The 16,246-nt window shown below is 41.8% G+C and overlaps 1 protein-coding gene across 5 annotated transcripts in view; it reads left to right on the top strand.

The window, feature by feature from the left end:
• LOC143136476 (NLR family CARD domain-containing protein 3-like) overlaps positions 1 to 16,246 on the top strand; it is a 234,962-nt gene that overhangs the window by 201,918 nt on the left and 16,798 nt on the right. For 2 of the 5 annotated variants that reach the window (XM_076297214.1, XM_076297207.1), the window contains exons 2-6: positions 3,636 to 3,775; positions 5,954 to 6,067; positions 6,425 to 6,538; positions 12,105 to 12,154; positions 12,412 to 14,273. In XM_076297214.1, coding sequence (XP_076153329.1) covers positions 3,660 to 3,775; positions 5,954 to 6,067; positions 6,425 to 6,538; positions 12,105 to 12,154; positions 12,412 to 14,273 — 2,256 coding nt within the window. In that variant the 5' untranslated portion in view covers positions 3,636 to 3,659. Of the gene's footprint in view, positions 1 to 3,635; positions 3,776 to 5,953; positions 6,068 to 6,424; positions 6,539 to 12,104; positions 12,155 to 12,411; positions 14,274 to 16,246 lie in introns of those variants that run through there. The other 3 variants (XM_076297220.1, XM_076297227.1, XM_076297201.1) reach the window with 3 other exon arrangements.

The following is a 16,246-nucleotide window of genomic DNA, read 5'->3' as shown; positions in this document are numbered from 1 at the left end:
CATAAAACAACTGGAAACATTTCACGACAAGTGGCAGAAGAAAAACACCAAGATAACTTCTGAGACTCAGCAGTGCAATGTAGACGCCTTCGTAGACCAGTTGGGAGACCTGTTTGATATCGCACATCAAGATGCACTCATTCTTCTCAAGAATCCAGAAGATGGAGACTTTCTTCTGGCCCAAAGAGAAAAAGGACGTCCTGGGTGTACAACTGTACAATATGATGATACAATTTAAGTCTCTCACTTTGGCCTTTGGCCTTGGACACTGCCTAGATTTGCTCCTTGTTATTTTAATTCAATGATCAAGATATACATCCCCAACCGCACACTGCGGTCTTGTGATGAGCGTCTGTTGTGTCGACCAGTCATAAATGCTAGGTCAAATTCAAGACTCTTTTCCTCAGTGGTTCCATGTTGGTGGAATGAGTTGCCCAGTGCTCTCCGTTCCTGTGGTAGTTTTGGGTCATTTAAGAGGGTCTAAAGGCATATTAGGCACTTAGGGCATTCAGCGCTTCTTATGCGTTATGGTTTGTAAAATATTGTTTTATTTCCATTAGGCTATTGATTAATTTGACATTGTTGTTTACTATTGATATTCTCTTTAATGTAGTCTTACCATGTTAATGTTTTATATTATTGATTGAATGGACATTATTGTTTATTATTGCTTCCCCCCCCTCATTTTCATTGTTTATTTCATTAGGCTATTGATTTAATTGACATTGTTTATTATTGCTATTCACCTTATTATAGTCTGACCAACAAATAATATTGCATTTTATTTTGTTGTGCGTTCTTAAAAGGTACAATTTCTGTAAAAATGAGCGATTCTGGAAATGTTCAAAGGCCTTGAGCTACCTCTAGATAATGTAGGAACAATTCAAAATTTTGCACAGTGTGTTTTTATTGATATCCTAACACATTTAGGGGGTGAGAGTTGAACATTTCCAAAAAAAAGTTTTTTACCCCATATAAGGACCACCCTAATATATAGCTACTGTTCTCCTTGCTATTTCAGTTCGTAAGTCCATACTATCCCATGGCAGAGCAAGGATTTCATGATTGGGCAAGGTTGCCCGGAGACATTTTGGCTACCCAGAGACAGTGAGCATACTTGGAAGGCATTGTGATAGAAGGTGAATGGTGCAAAGGTGAATGGTGAGAGTTACTAAATACCTGTAGGTGGTTTGCCAAATGATGGAAACTTTTGGAATATTTTTTTTTTTTTTTTTAGCTTATGCACCCTCACACTGGAGTCCCCAGTTCATATACAAAATTTGGTATCGATATGTGACAGTGTTCCTGAGATATGGACGACTTCCTGTTTCGGAGCTTCGCCGCCAATTTTGTTTGGCTGTGACGGGCAAACGCTTTCGAAAATCAAAAATCCTTCTAGTAACTTTTGTGAGGCTTGGTCCAAGGATAATGTACGTCAAGTTTCGTGGCGTTCAGACCAAATTTGTGACCTGTTAAAATTTAGTTTCGCTTTCTATTCAATCCAATATGGCGGACGAACGACACGCCCACTTGACGTCATCTTCTCGAGCAAGTTACACCGGTAATGCCCGGACGTTTTAAAGTTGGAACGGTGTCTCTGTCTCAAAGGGCCTACGCACAGGAGCTTTGCAAGCACACTTAATTAATACAGTGAGGTTATGTATTAATACAGCGACTGATTATGAACTACTGTCCCCCTGGACACAGATGCATAAGGGCCCTCTCCCCCTACCCTGTTTTTGCAAATGTGGGTACAAACGGGTGTGTGTGTGTGTGTGTGTGTGTGTGTGTGTGGGGGGGGGGGGGGGGGGGGGGACTTCAGGAACAGCTGCCGTTCGTTCAGGTTTCATGTCAACAAATAATAGTAGGCTAACGTTGAAGGCGCAGTCAGGGATTCCACAAGAGATCACGCTTGTTTGTGTTTATGTTTAAGTTTATTAGCAGACGCAATTTTGTGCAAAAAAATGTAGGCCTAGCCTACATTATGTTAACCAAGGAACCAAATTAACACGCTAGCGAGATAGCTCGCCCCTACCTTCAGTAGCCTATTCCCAGATAAATTCCACGCATTGTTTCGTTTTTGTTTGTGATACAGGCAATGCTTTCAAGCCCTGTGTTGCTAACATACCTAGGCTGTGAAACTAAGGTCTAGCTAGCCTATTGGTGGGTTTAATTGAATTTGAGTAATAGGATACGCAACCATTTACATCTGAGATAGTTTGTAATACCTGTAGAGCTCACCAAAATTATTGATTAGATACAAGACACTTATCTGATATAATCCAAGATAGATTTTCTTCGAGTTTTTGACCATTTATTTTACCAAATGACATGGGAAACATGATTCATTTCATCCACATATTCTTATGCACCATGCACAACAACACTAAGTTAGCTTAAAACCGTGAGAATCAAGCAAGCTTCACGGGCCGTCACGGCATTAAAGTGACAGTCACTCAATTCGACTTGCACAGCACCAATACAGTGTAATGACATGAAAGAGAAGTTTATATAGTTTATACAGTGCTGTGCAAAAGTTAGGACACCCATGCTGAAATTGACTAAAGGGAGGAACAAAAAACATTTTTTGCCTTTTGTCTTAATGCCTTAATTAAAAAATGTTATTATATATAAATGTCTTAACTTATGCACAGCACTGTATATTCTAAATAGTAATAGTTTGTAGCCTACAGTGGCCTACAATGTACAGTTGTAAAGTGGCTAATACTAATAATGTAAATGAAAAAGGTGAAAGAAAAACATGAATAATCCTGTTCAAGTACTGCAATAATCATGCTTTGTAAATGCTTGTGTTGATGGTTATGTCATAATTTGTAACTCAATCTGTCCATTTCTTTCACAAAATCCACCAGAAGTCACCATTTAAGGAGTCATTTTTTCAAAATGTTCTCTTTTCTTGGGGGGGGGGGGGGGGCTTCCTACGATCAACAGCACCGCTGCTGGAAAAAAATCTAGGGGAAACACTGCTAGTTACCGCGTTGTCTGTCGAGTTCTATCAGGTGGCATCGTAAACGCGGTTGCCATATTGCTGGGGGCAGCACCTTTATTGCCTATGGGCAACACTTGCAGGCAATCACGGACACCTGTCTGATTTCCAGTCAGAGTCACATGCTCCTCCATTGTCCTCCAGTGATTGTTGCCCCCACCAAGATGGCGTCACTATTTACGTACGTTCTGGAGCCCAATGCAGTATCTAGCTTTCTAATATCTATGTTTTTAGGGTCCCTACCCTTGACCTCTGACCCCATGGGCCTGGCCTGGGATGAGCGCGCGCTTAATCCAGACCCAACTGTAATGATAAAGCAAACTAGACTACAATGGCCAAAGACCTTAATCTGTACTGAGGAATTTAGCCTACACCTTAACATTTCTATTCAAGATTCCAGACATTTGTTGTTATTCTTGTAAAAATACTACAGTACTGATTCTTGTTCAGTTACAGCTGCATGTTTGTTGAGCTTCTTTCATCATCTTCTGTTTGTTCTGTGTCTTCATCTTGTCAGAATACTGAAAACAAAGATGGCGGTTCATGTTTAGCTACAGCTATAATCTATAGTATGCGGTGACACATGAAACAAGAGGTAAAGCTGCATTTGTCTCATGTACATTCCTAGAGAGACTCTCCCACTGCTGCTAGGATGAGTGTCTCTCAGGAGAGAGAGGAGGCTGCAGGTCACAGTGAGACACTCAGACCAGAGTCTGCAGCACACAGCTGTGTGCAACAAAGCAGCAAACCAACACACTCTGATGGAGGGTAAGTGAATCCACAGATACAGTACACATCATACCTGTCCCCACACACTCTGGTGGAGGGTAAGTTAATCCACAGATACACTACACATCATACCTGTCCCCACACACTCTGATGGAGGGTAAGTTAATCCACAGATACAGTACGCATCATACCTGTTCCCACACACTCTGATGGAGGGTAAATTAATCCACAGATACAGTACACATCATACCTGTCCTAAAACCCCCTCTGTTCTTCTCTGGTGTTGATTTGTACCTCATTTTCTAAAAGAAAAAGATTTGGTTCCTTATCTGTTGTCAATAACCTTCTTAAACTGTTCAAATAAATCCAGATGTTCATGGGAGCAGCAGGTAAAATAGAATGCAATAGCAGTAAAGTCTGATTTAGCGTAATGTGTAGCCACGCTACAAGTTGTCTACACCGCTGTGAACATTTTGTAGTTGTGAGTTGGTCTGTGTTTGTAGCTGTGAACCTTTTGTAGTTGTGCGTTGGTCTGTCTGACTCCATAGACTGCCATGATTACAGTTAAATGTAAAGTGTCCTTTTCTGGCGTAGAATCTGTACAGAGGAATATGCAGACTATATTCTGAATTTCTAATAACCCTGATAAAAAATATTAGGTTAGGAGATAGAGAAAAATACATTCTACAATGAAGTACAGTTAAGAACAAAATTATTCATACCTCTGGCAAATATTGATTCAATGTTGATTTTCTCTTTAATGTTTGTTCTGACTGAAAATGGCACTGCCACATGCCAAAAGGTTGTATGACAATGTGGTAGAAACATGGAATCAAAAAAGAAGCATTCTATCTTGTTTTAATATTTTTATGAAAAATGGCGTGTCCAAAATTATTCATACCCCTTTTTAAATAATCAATGGACACATCTTTATTTGCATTCACAGCTCTCAAAATGGTTCTTATAATACCTACCAAGCCTCTCCCTGTCTCCACAATGATTCTACACTGCACCTTTTTAACAGCAATCTGGGTTTTGAGTCAAGAATGATTCCATGTTTCTACCACATTGTCTTACAACCGTTTGGCATGTGGCAGTGTCATTTTCAGTCAGAACAATCATATTGGTCAAGAGAAAAACAACATTAAATCAATGATTGCCAGGGGTATGAATAATTTTGTTCTTAACTATATGTATTGCTGATTTAATTGTAAGTGTAAAGAAATGTACATATCACTCCACAGAGGAATGAGTTTATCTACACTCTAAAATATGTCCCTGTTAAATAAATAACTGGCAGTAGGGTTGCCATTATTTTCCTGTTATTTTAAAGGAGAATTCCGGTGTGATATTGACCTAAAGTGTGTTGAAACATGATACCGAGTGTGAACGTATGTCTCATAGCCCATCTCGGCTTGTCCCCTGCACTCCAAAATCTGGCGCTAGTTAGCCGATGCTACCAACAGCTTTTTCAATTGTGGTGCTTCGGCTTCGGCATCGGGCAAAAATAATTCAGTGGAAATGCATGGATTCCAGTTGCTGCTACTGGAAGAAACTGGAATCCATGCATTTCCACTGAATTATTTTTGGAATCTGATCCCTTATCATACCTGTTCATTCTTACTCGTCACTCGACTTATCGTGACTAAATTCAAGATGGCTGCAAACGCTAAACTTCGTGAAGATACTGTCTGTATAAATCGTCTTGTAAGTAAACTACCAGTGCTTTTTAAAAGTTCTTAATGTCTCGTTTTAAATGTCAGGGCCTTCGGTAGTCTACCAATGAAGTGTGGAGATACATTGAGCCTCGTAAATGGTGTAAAACAGTGATTTATTTGCATGGCTAGCCCGATGCCGAAGCACCACAATTGAAAAAGCTGTTGGTAGCATCGGCTAACTAGCGCCAGATTTTGGAGTGCAGGGGACAAGCCGAGATGGGCTATGAGACATACGTTCACACTCGGTATCATGTTTCAACACACTTTAGGTCAATATCACACCGGAATTCTCCTTTAACAGTGCACTACTGTGAAGTGGCAAACTCCATAGACTGCCATGATTACAGCAGGTTGCCTAGACCACTGTGAACCTGTGTAAATTAACGGCACTACACCACTGTGAACCTGTGAATTAACGGCACTACAACACTGTGAACCTGTGTAAATTAACGGCAACTTTTAGAGTGCAGCTCAGGTTCTTGTCTCTTTATGTAACCAGCTCACAGACTCACAGACCTCCATCTCCAGTGCCCAGCTATGTGTCGATGAAGAGTGATCAGTCCAAGGGACATATGCCCGTATTCGGCAGTGAACCAGTTAAATCAGGTCTAAAGTGAGTAGTCATCAGACATGTCAGTCATAAGAAATTTTACACTCTCTCTCTCACACACACACACACACACAAACAGGAAATTGGATGGATGAGATGGAAAGCACTAACCTCTCCTAAATGGTGGACACCATGTAGAGATGTATATGTTATAGAAAACTATGGGAAATGCTAGTAGGAATACACTTTATTGTGTGTGTGTGTGTGTGTGTGTGTGTGTGTGTGTGTGTGTGTGTGTGAGAGATAGAGAGAGACTAAAATAGATCATGTATTGTTGTAATATTACTGAATGTGAACAAATCACTCTGCAGAGGGATGAGTTGATGTTAATTAGTTTCTTGCGTCTCCTTATGTAACCAGCCCACAGACACACAGACCTCCATCTCCAGTGCCCAGCTGTGTGTCCATGAAGAGTGATCAGTCCATGGGCCATATGCCCACCTTCAGCAGTAAACCAGTTCCATCAGGTCTAATGTGAGTAGTCATCAGACATGTCATATCAGTCATATGAAATATATTAAAATTATTAAATATATATTAGTATAGTTATATCATGTAATCGTGCACAAACTGAAAGAATTGACTTGACTTTAAGCACATCATTAACACCATCTCTGGGGAAAGGTGAGATTTTGATACAGTAAGAGTGAATACATTGATTTCAAATTGCTTTTCATTTATTTGGCAAACAAGTAGAATGTGTTATTGCCATCTACAGGAACTTCTGTGCCTTTGTAGCATACTAAGATTGACTGAAATACTATGGAATATTTTATTTCTACACATAGCTTAGCCTACCCGAGCTATGCAAAATTGCTTCTAGGCTAGCTCATAAAATTGACATGCCTTGTAAATGCGCACTTTCTCTACCATCTCTGCCGAATTTGAACGCTCCTCTAGTTTCTCTCAACAGGGCTATTTGCTCACTGAAACTGAACGTTAGATCTTCCATGTGAGGAGGACCCACCACACACTGTAATATTTTATTTTCGAGGGCTTTTGAGATCTAGGGTTTTTACCTTTCAGTAAAATGAGTTATTATCAGCCCACTACACATCTCCCCTGCACATATGAGTTATTATCAGCCCACTACACGTCTCCCCTGCACACATGAGAGTTATTATCAGCCCACTACACATCTCCCCTGCACATATGAGAGTTATTATCAGCCCACTACACATCTCCCCTGCACATATGAGAGTTATTATCAGCCCACTACACATCTCCCCTGCACATATGAGAGTTATTATCAGCCCACTACACATCTCCCCTGCACATATGAGAGTTATTATTAACCCACTACACATCTCCCCTGCACATATGAGAGTTATTATCAGCCCACTACACATCTCCCCTGCACATATGAGTTATTATTAACCCACTACACATCTCCCCTGCACATATGAGTTATTATCAGCCCACTACACGTCTCCCCTGCACATATGAGAGTTATTATCAGCCCACTACACATCTCCCCTGCACATATGAGAGTTATTATCAGCCCACTACACGTCTCCCCTGCACATATGAGAGTTATTATCAGCCCACTGCACGTCTCCCCTGCACATATGAGTTATTATTAACCCACTACACATCTCCCCTGCACATATGAGTTATTATCAGCCCACTACACGTCTCCCCTGCACATATGAGTTATTATCAGCCCACTACACATCTCCCCTGCACATATGAGAGTTATTATCAGCCCACTACACATCTCCCCTGCACATATGAGAGTTATTATCAGCCCACTACACATCTCCCCTGCACATATGAGTTATTATCAGCCCACTACACGTCTCCCCTGCACATATGAGAGTTATTATCAGCCCACTACACATCTCCCCTGCACATATGACAGTTATTATCAGCCCACTACACATCTCCCCTGCACATATGAGAGTTATTATCAGCCCACTACACATCTCCCCTGCACATATGAGAGTTATTATCAGCCCACTGCACGTCTCCCCTGCACATATGAGAGTTATTATTAACCCACTACACATCTCCCCTGCACACATGAGAGTTGGTCAGAGCCGTGCCACTGGAGGAGGGGCTGCTCATATAGCCTCCTACTCCGCACACACACACACACACACACACACGCACGCACACACACAGCCTCCTACTCCCCTTAATTATTGCAAATATAGACTTGGTTGCGATTTCCAAACAGTTTTTGTGAGGGCTACTTTGCTAATGTTTGGGAAACTGCAAGTAAGGGCCTGCGACCGCACAGCCTACTGTAAGCTGCTAAAGTGCCGCGAGTGCGCAGCAAATGAACTTCAGAAACAATACATTTCAGCTCACGATATTCAGACAGGCCCATCCTCCCGAAGCTGCTGATTAGACACTCCGGGCCTGTACTAACATAATTACGTGTTGCACAACGCTTGCACACAATCGCAGTTCTATCTACCGTTTTCTAAATCCAAAATGTTTGCACACACCAGACTTATGCGACGCTGGTGCATCCTCCAACTCCGGGCTGTCTACGTTATCGCTCTCACTTGCCATTTCTGCACGCGCAGCACTCCACACCTTTCACACACCTTTTTTTCATGAACTGTGCCACCCCTAGTCTGTAGAAATGTCAGTCACATGAAATTCTACACACACACACACACACACGAAATTGGATGGATGAGATGGAAAACACTAACCTCTCCTAAATGATGGACACCATGTAGAAATGAATATGTTATAGAAAACAATGGGATATGCTAGTAGGAATACACTTTAGTGTGTGTGAGAGAGAGAGAGAGAGAGAGGACAAGGAGAGAAGTCCTCTGTTCCCCTGCCCCCACATAGCAGCAGAGAAGAGCAAAAAAGAGCCCCCGAGCTGAGAAGCAACTCCTCTTCTCATTCACCTGGGCCACCCCCGAATCACAGGGCCTCTGTTATCTGAGAGTGGTGGGTGTGGCCTAGTTAAATCTCATACCTGTTGACTATAGTGTAGTTCTTAGTCTACAACTATGCACAAATACATTACATTCAAGACCAAACACGGATGTGTTACATTCACAACGTACATTTACAGAGGTTTTCAGAAATGACCATCAAGTTTCCACTGTATGGAGGAAAGAGTTGAGACCACAGAAGTTGCTCCGGCGCCACGCTGGATTTCCAGCATACCGACGTGTCAACGTCACATTCCCAAGATCTGAGAGGCGCTTTCACTAAACCACACCAGTAGGCCTACTTAAGCCAATCGGTAATAGGGTAGGGGCTGGCTGGCCTTGGGTTTTTGCCAATCAGCAGTCCCTCCACGTGCAAATTTCTTTTGTTTCCCATACACTACGAATGTGTTTCCACACTGGCAGCGAGAAACATAGCCAAAGAGTGCAACATTATGAAGCTAGGGAAGACATCAGACTTGTCGATAAAGGCATAAAGAATAAATGACGTTGGTTTTGGATAGAGGAGGTGGGTCAAGACGAAAAGCCCTTTGTAAGCAGGTGTCAAAAACTCCTGCAACCAGGAGCATGTTTCTGCACTTTGTGCGCAAGGAAAATATATGGAACTAGCGGGAAAAAAGTGCTGCCATGGCGCGAGTTAGACCCTAGTCATCAAACAGCCGTCACGTTTGCTGGGGGCAACAGCCACAGCAGATATCCGACCCTCAATGACCGATCGTGTGGCCGATTTGAAAATTCGCTTGTGCTCTGTCATTGCCGAGTTTGATCTGTCGCAGAGCTAGTGAGCGGAGCTGAGCGATGCGAATATCTCGCTCCTCGCTCAAGTGGCTGTTTACTCGGCCGCTCCTCCGCTCAAATTCGCGTCAGGTCGCTCTGCTCAATTTTGCTCCCCACTCCACGTAAAAATTATCCCGCTCCAGTGAAATCGCTCCACGCTCGCTCCAGTTTAAAACAGGAAGAAATAAATACAAGCCGAATTGTCACCTTAAACAGAAAACTTAAATCCCAAAGAACTAAGAGCAATGGCAATATATTTCACGCATAGAACATTTATTTTAAAATGCAACACCGATAGTGCATCAACGAACAAGCTTGTCAACGTCAATACACATAAGCGTAAAACTAAAGGGATCAGTGGGACTAATTGCCTAAAGTATACAGGCTTAGCATCTAAGTTTTACTTTAGCCTTCTACTTGATATGAAGCATATTCAAATTGTTCACGTTTTTCTTTGGTCTCAGTAGCACACTCATGTTTCCATGTGTCATGTGTCTTCTTAGATTCCAAAAGGAATCTTTAACAGTGTCACCACATGGTCTACATTGTATCTAGTTGTTTTGTAGGAATAATACACTTGTATGACTTACCAGTGGCGTAGCATAGCTATGCTGGGCCCCGGTGCAAGCATTTTCATTTGGCCCCCCGAACACCAACCCCACCCCCCGTGACACAAACACACGCACACAAAATTGCATGTGTGTGATGGAGATTCACCAAAATGATCAGAAAGAGCCATGGACAGTGGCTACCTGACTAATCATCGCTACCACCTGTTAAACTGAATTCTCCCAACTTACGAAACCGAAACGCCATAGAACAATTAAATAGCCATCAAGGAAAACACAGCAACTCGTACGCAGTGGCGCCTACACAATAACCACACAATTGCTTAATTTAGCCTAACAGTGTGGCGCAACGGTCATATAGCCTTCCACAAAAAGGTCACAGAAAGTGCACCTCACATATGCCTACTCCATAAAAAAGCAGCCTGTATCTCACGCATTAGAAGTTCACTCTACGGGCCTTGTGTTCAGCAAAGTCATTGATGATATGGTTGAAACCCAACTGCCTGGCTCTGCTGTTCTCTATGGAGAGTATGGCCAATCCACTCGATCGTTCTTGTCCCATGCTAGCCTACTCCTTAGGTAGGACTCAACGTCAGATTGCTAGCATCAACGCCAGCAGCAACATTCGAGGTGTTTTAAAAAAAAATATTCAGTTTCATTCATTTGGATTTAGTCTCCTCCTGTTCTCGTCTTTTCTCTTCTGTGTGCCACTTTTATGCTTACTAATTGCTGATTGCATTGCTGATTATTATAACTAAGCTACAACACATCCGGAAGTAGCCTCACAACGTAATGTAATCACGAAAGACCGGAAGTAAGATCATTGGGATAAACACATTTTCCCCATTCCCAGAAGTCCTTGTTCCTTTGTAAAAATTGACAATAAATAAAGAAATGTAATAAGTTGCAGGTATTTTTTTTTTATTTCTAACTCATATTGTAGCCTATGTTGTAACATCTGAATGTAAACACAATGCAAAAAATAAGGTCACCATGACTAATAGTTATAGGGTATCTGAGTGGTATGAATAACTGTCAATCCCATTCAAAAGAATAGACTGTAGTGTGAGGAAAAAAATATTGATATCCGAGAACTGCTGACGTGATCCCAGCTTATTCACAATATTGTGCAATGAGCCCGAGTACTGACGGGAGGGGGCCCATATTGGGAGTGTGGCAGTGGGCCCCCCTTCGCGCCTGGGCCCTGGTGCACCGCACCGGTTACACCGTCGGTAACTACGCCCCTGTGACTTATCAGTTTCCTTTCTAAAATATTTAGCGAACTCCATCCCCAACAACGAACTTTCTATGACCAATATCTTTGAAATTTAACAGTCTTGGTTTTGTTAGGAAGACATGAATTCTGGGTGGATTTGGGCATGCCTCAGACTCGTGGTGTGAGCGGTATCGGAGCGAAATTGGAGTGGAACAGAGCGGCCGCTCCAGCCTCAAAATTAAAAAGCGTTCCGCGCTCCAACAAAATTCCATCCACTCCTCGCTCACTCATGCTCCGCTCTGCTCACTAGCTCTGGATCTGTGATTTACAATCACTCATCAACCCGTCACTTTGTGTCAGAAATTAGCGGAGGATAAACTCGCCCTTACGCATCTGTCTGTCTCGAGGCAGCATGCGGGCTATCTTATTACACACGGCATCTCGCCAGAATTTTAAATAAATCTGTCTGACAAACTTAAGAATAACATGTTTAAAATAAATGGTGCATATTTTGCAGAAAAAATAAATGCCTCCTTGTTCATGCCCTTTATCAACAGCAGAAGACACCTGCACATTGAACATACACCAGGCAGAAAGAGGGAACTAGGTGGGTATACATTTTGGACATTTTGGCTTTTTAGAGAGATCAATACTTTATTCATCCCCATGGACTGACCATGTGATGCATTGACCATATTAAGGGGCTATGGTTGAGTGTGTGCAATGGTGGTAGTGCAAAAGTGAACAGTGCAGGATTGAACAGTGCATTTTAAACTTTGTATTGATTTAATAGTTTTCTGAGAAGTAAAGTAATGTTATCAAACTGAACAATTGTAATTTTCAAATGCTGTCATTTTTAAACAGATGAGGACCTGAGAAGAGTTATTAAGAATCACAAAGCCAGTCTGAAGAGGAGGTCTGAGAACATATCTGAAGGCATCATCAAACCAGGAGCTGAGATACTCCTCAATAACATTTACACAAAGCTCTACATCACAGAGGGAGAGAGTGAAGGGGTGAATAAGGATCATGAGGTTTGGCAGGTAGAGTCAGCATCCAGATCTCAGTCCACAGAAGACACACCAATCAACTGCAATGACATCTTCAAGCCCTTACCTGGACAGGAGAGGCACATCAGAACTGTGATGACCAAAGGTGTTGCTGGCATTGGAAAAACAGTCTCAGTGCAAAAGTTCATTCTTGACTGGACAGACGGGGTAGCCAATCAGGATGTAGATTTTATGTTCCCCCTTTCTTTCCGTGGGCTGAATTTAGTCAGGGATGATCAGTACAGTCTTCACAGGCTCCTGCTGGACTTCCACCCTGAGCTGAAGGAGCTGAATGATGGTGAAGGATACAAAGACTGTCAGGTTGTGTTCATCTTTGATGGTTTGGATGAGAGTCGGTTGACTCTGGATCTGGAACAGAACAGTAAGTTGTCTGATGTAACACAAACATCATCAGTGGATGTTCTGATGACAAGCCTCATTCAGGGAACTCTGCTTCCCTCTGCACTCATCTGGATAACCTCACGACCAGCAGCAGCCAGTCAGATTCCTGCTCAGTACATTGACCAGGTGACAGAAGTACGAGGATTCAATGACCCACAGAAGGAAGAGTACTTCAGGAAGAGAATTGGCGATGAGAGTCAGGCCAACAGAATCATCTCTCACATAAAGGCATCCAGAAGTCTCCATATTATGTGCCACATTCCAGTCTTCTGTTGGATTGCAGCCACTGTACTTAAGCAGATGCTTGGACAGGACAACACCCAAGAAATTCCAAAAACTCTGACTGAGATGTTCATACACTTCTTGCTGATCCAGACAACTCGGAAGGATCAGAAATATCAAGAAAGACAAGAAACAGATAAGAAGAGGCTCTTGAGATCTCAGAAAAAAATACTACTGAAGCTGGCAGAACTGGCTTTCAAGAGTCTAGAGAATGGCAACCTCATGTTTTATGAGGAAGACCTGAAAGAGTGTGGCATTGATGTCAGTGAAGCCTCAGTGTACTCTGGTATGTGCACTGAGATCTTCAAGACAGAATCTGTGGAATCTCAACAAAAGAAAGTCTACTGCTTTGTGCATCTTAGTGTCCAGGAGTTTCTGGCAGCTGTGTTTGTGTTTCACTCGTATTTGGCTAAGAACCTTGAAGCTCTGAAATCCCTCATCAGTGATGAGCAGAGAGATGAACTTCATGATGAACCATCATTTTTATCTTCTCTTAAATCAGCACTAGGATTACAAACTGAAGACAACTTACATGTGTTACTTAAGAGTGCAGTTGATAAGGCTTTGGAGAGCCAGAACGGACACCTGGATCTCTTCCTTCGCTTCCTTATGGGCATTTCTCTGGAGAGCAATCACCGACTTCTGCAAGGTCTACTGAGCCGCACACACAACAGCTCAAATAGCATCAAGGAAACATGTCAGTACATGAAGGAGCTCAACAGAGAAGGTCTCTCTCCTGAACGATGCATCAATCTTTTCCACTGCTTATTTGAAATGAAGGATGATTCCATGCACAAAGAAATTCAGACATACTTGGCATCACCAAAGAACATCAAACAGAAGTTGTCTCCTGCCCACTGTTCAGCACTGGCCCACATGCTTCTGATGTCTGAGGAGGTGCTGGATGAGATTGACCTGAAGAAATACAACACATCAGATGAGGGACGCAAGAGACTGATCCCAGCTGTGAGGTGCTGCAGAAAGGCACGGTGAGTTTCTAATGGAGAGACTGTGCTAACTATAGTGACTAGATATAATGTTAAGTCACTAGTCTACTATTAGCTGTGGTGAACCCAGACTAACCTGTTCTTTGACAGGCGTCAATGGGATCTTTTCCAGGGCCCGTATTCACAAAGAATTTTAAGGCTAAAAGTAGCTCCTAACTGCCGAAACTCCTAAAAATAATGGGTTTGTCACTCATAACTTTAGGACTCCTAATTTTTTTGACTAAGAGTAATTCACAAAGCATTTTAGCCCTAAAAGTAGCACTTAAGACTGGGACAGCTTAAAAGAAGTCGAGAGGACTCCTAACTCTCAAACAATCCTAAGGCGCTTTTTGTGGCATTTCGCGTCACAATGCCGATGTTTTGAAATTAACATGCGGTTCCAGGAGCTGTCAATCGCGAGGGAATAATTGTGCATTGTAATTAAGGGATGCAATAATGCCACCAACAACCAAAACCATTCATTGCATGTAAACTAAATGTAACGTTTATTGTGAATCAAATTGTTTCTCCTCTTTGTTAATGTAGGCCTATGTGTCTTCTTAAAGATTAATTTAAAACCTGTTGCAAAGATACTGCTTCAAACTGCAAAGATAGGCCTACTGTATTTCATTATGCTACTAGGCTATTTGTTTTGTCTTACTCTTTATTCATTTAGGCTGTTTATTAATCATCGTGCATCCTTCACAGCACTGGTGTAGTGCACTTATCTCACCAGCAAAGACCTGTCACCTGTCACTCATCATCATAGGGGAGGTTTTTACCATCATTCCCGCATCATCTGCCAATTAAAATGGTCACCTCAATCAAGCTTGTGCATAAGTAATGATGTCAACCATAACAACAGAGCTAGAGTTAGGAGTTGTCACTTTTCCTTACTAAGAGTAGGTCTGAAAGCCTTTGTGAATATTTTTTAAGAGAAAACTAGGTGTAAGTTTTTAGGCCTACAATGCACAATTATTCCCTTTTTCAATTGAGAGCTCCTGTAACCGTAACATCGCAACGTGACATGAAATGCCACAAAAAGCGGCTTAGGATTGTTTGTGAATAGGTCTTAGTGAGTTAGAAGTCCTCTCGACTTCTTCTAAGCTGTATTGATGTGTAATACCCATTTTATAAGTATCTTTACTGTTTTAAAAATGCAAGATGGTGTACACTTGATATATTTTGATGTTATGAAGTGGGAAATTCCATCTTCATTACAGGATTGTGGTTGATGGTGTGGCATAAATAAATTGCTTATATGTATACAGTGTGTGTGTGTGTGTGTGTATGTGTATGTGATTTGGCATGGGAATGATCTGTGTGTATTTTGTCTTTATTTGTGTTGTTATGCAGACTTGCTGAATGCAAACTCTCAGAGAAGTCCTGTGGAATTGTGGCTGCTGTTCTACAGTCACCAAACTCCCTGACAGAGCTGGACCTGAACCACAACGACCTGGGGGATTCTGGAGTTCAGCTTCTCTCTAAGGGACTGTGTAGTCCTAACTGCAAACTGCAGACATTAAGGTTGGTGTTAGACATGTATTTGTAAAGGATTATTGTTAGGACTAGTGTGGCACATTATGGTTTGGTTGGTGTTTTATATGTGTCTTAAGGCCTGTCCACACCAAGTCCAATTTTTCGGATGAAATTCACAAAAAATTAAGCAGGTTAATAAACACAGTTATTCTAATTAGTCTGTACTCACTGAGGATGAAATGAAAATGAAAAAAAAAATGCAATGAAAAAAAACATTCAAAACTGTCTCGTTTGATGTGAAATTTCGTATGCAATAGAGTTCTTGACCAATTAAATAATGATTTTGCAGGGTTCCAATGTCAGCGATGTCATAAGTAGAATGACAAGCAGAAAAAGCTGACACAATGTATGATATTGTATTGTATGATATTGTATATGAGATATGTCTCATTAGGCCTATATGCCAAAGTCACAAAGAATATACGTTACATCAGACTTTCT

Source organism: Alosa pseudoharengus, unplaced genomic scaffold, assembly GCF_046254945.1.
Source record: "Alosa pseudoharengus isolate Yale_2024_CS ecotype anadromous, Long Island Sound unplaced genomic scaffold, YU_APseudo_1.1 YU_APseudo_1.1_scf_1, whole genome shotgun sequence".
NCBI classification, from domain to species: Eukaryota; Metazoa; Chordata; class Actinopteri; order Clupeiformes; family Clupeidae; genus Alosa; species Alosa pseudoharengus.
The sequence above is the reverse complement of the archived record's forward strand: the minus strand, read 5'-3'. Positions and strand labels throughout refer to the sequence as shown.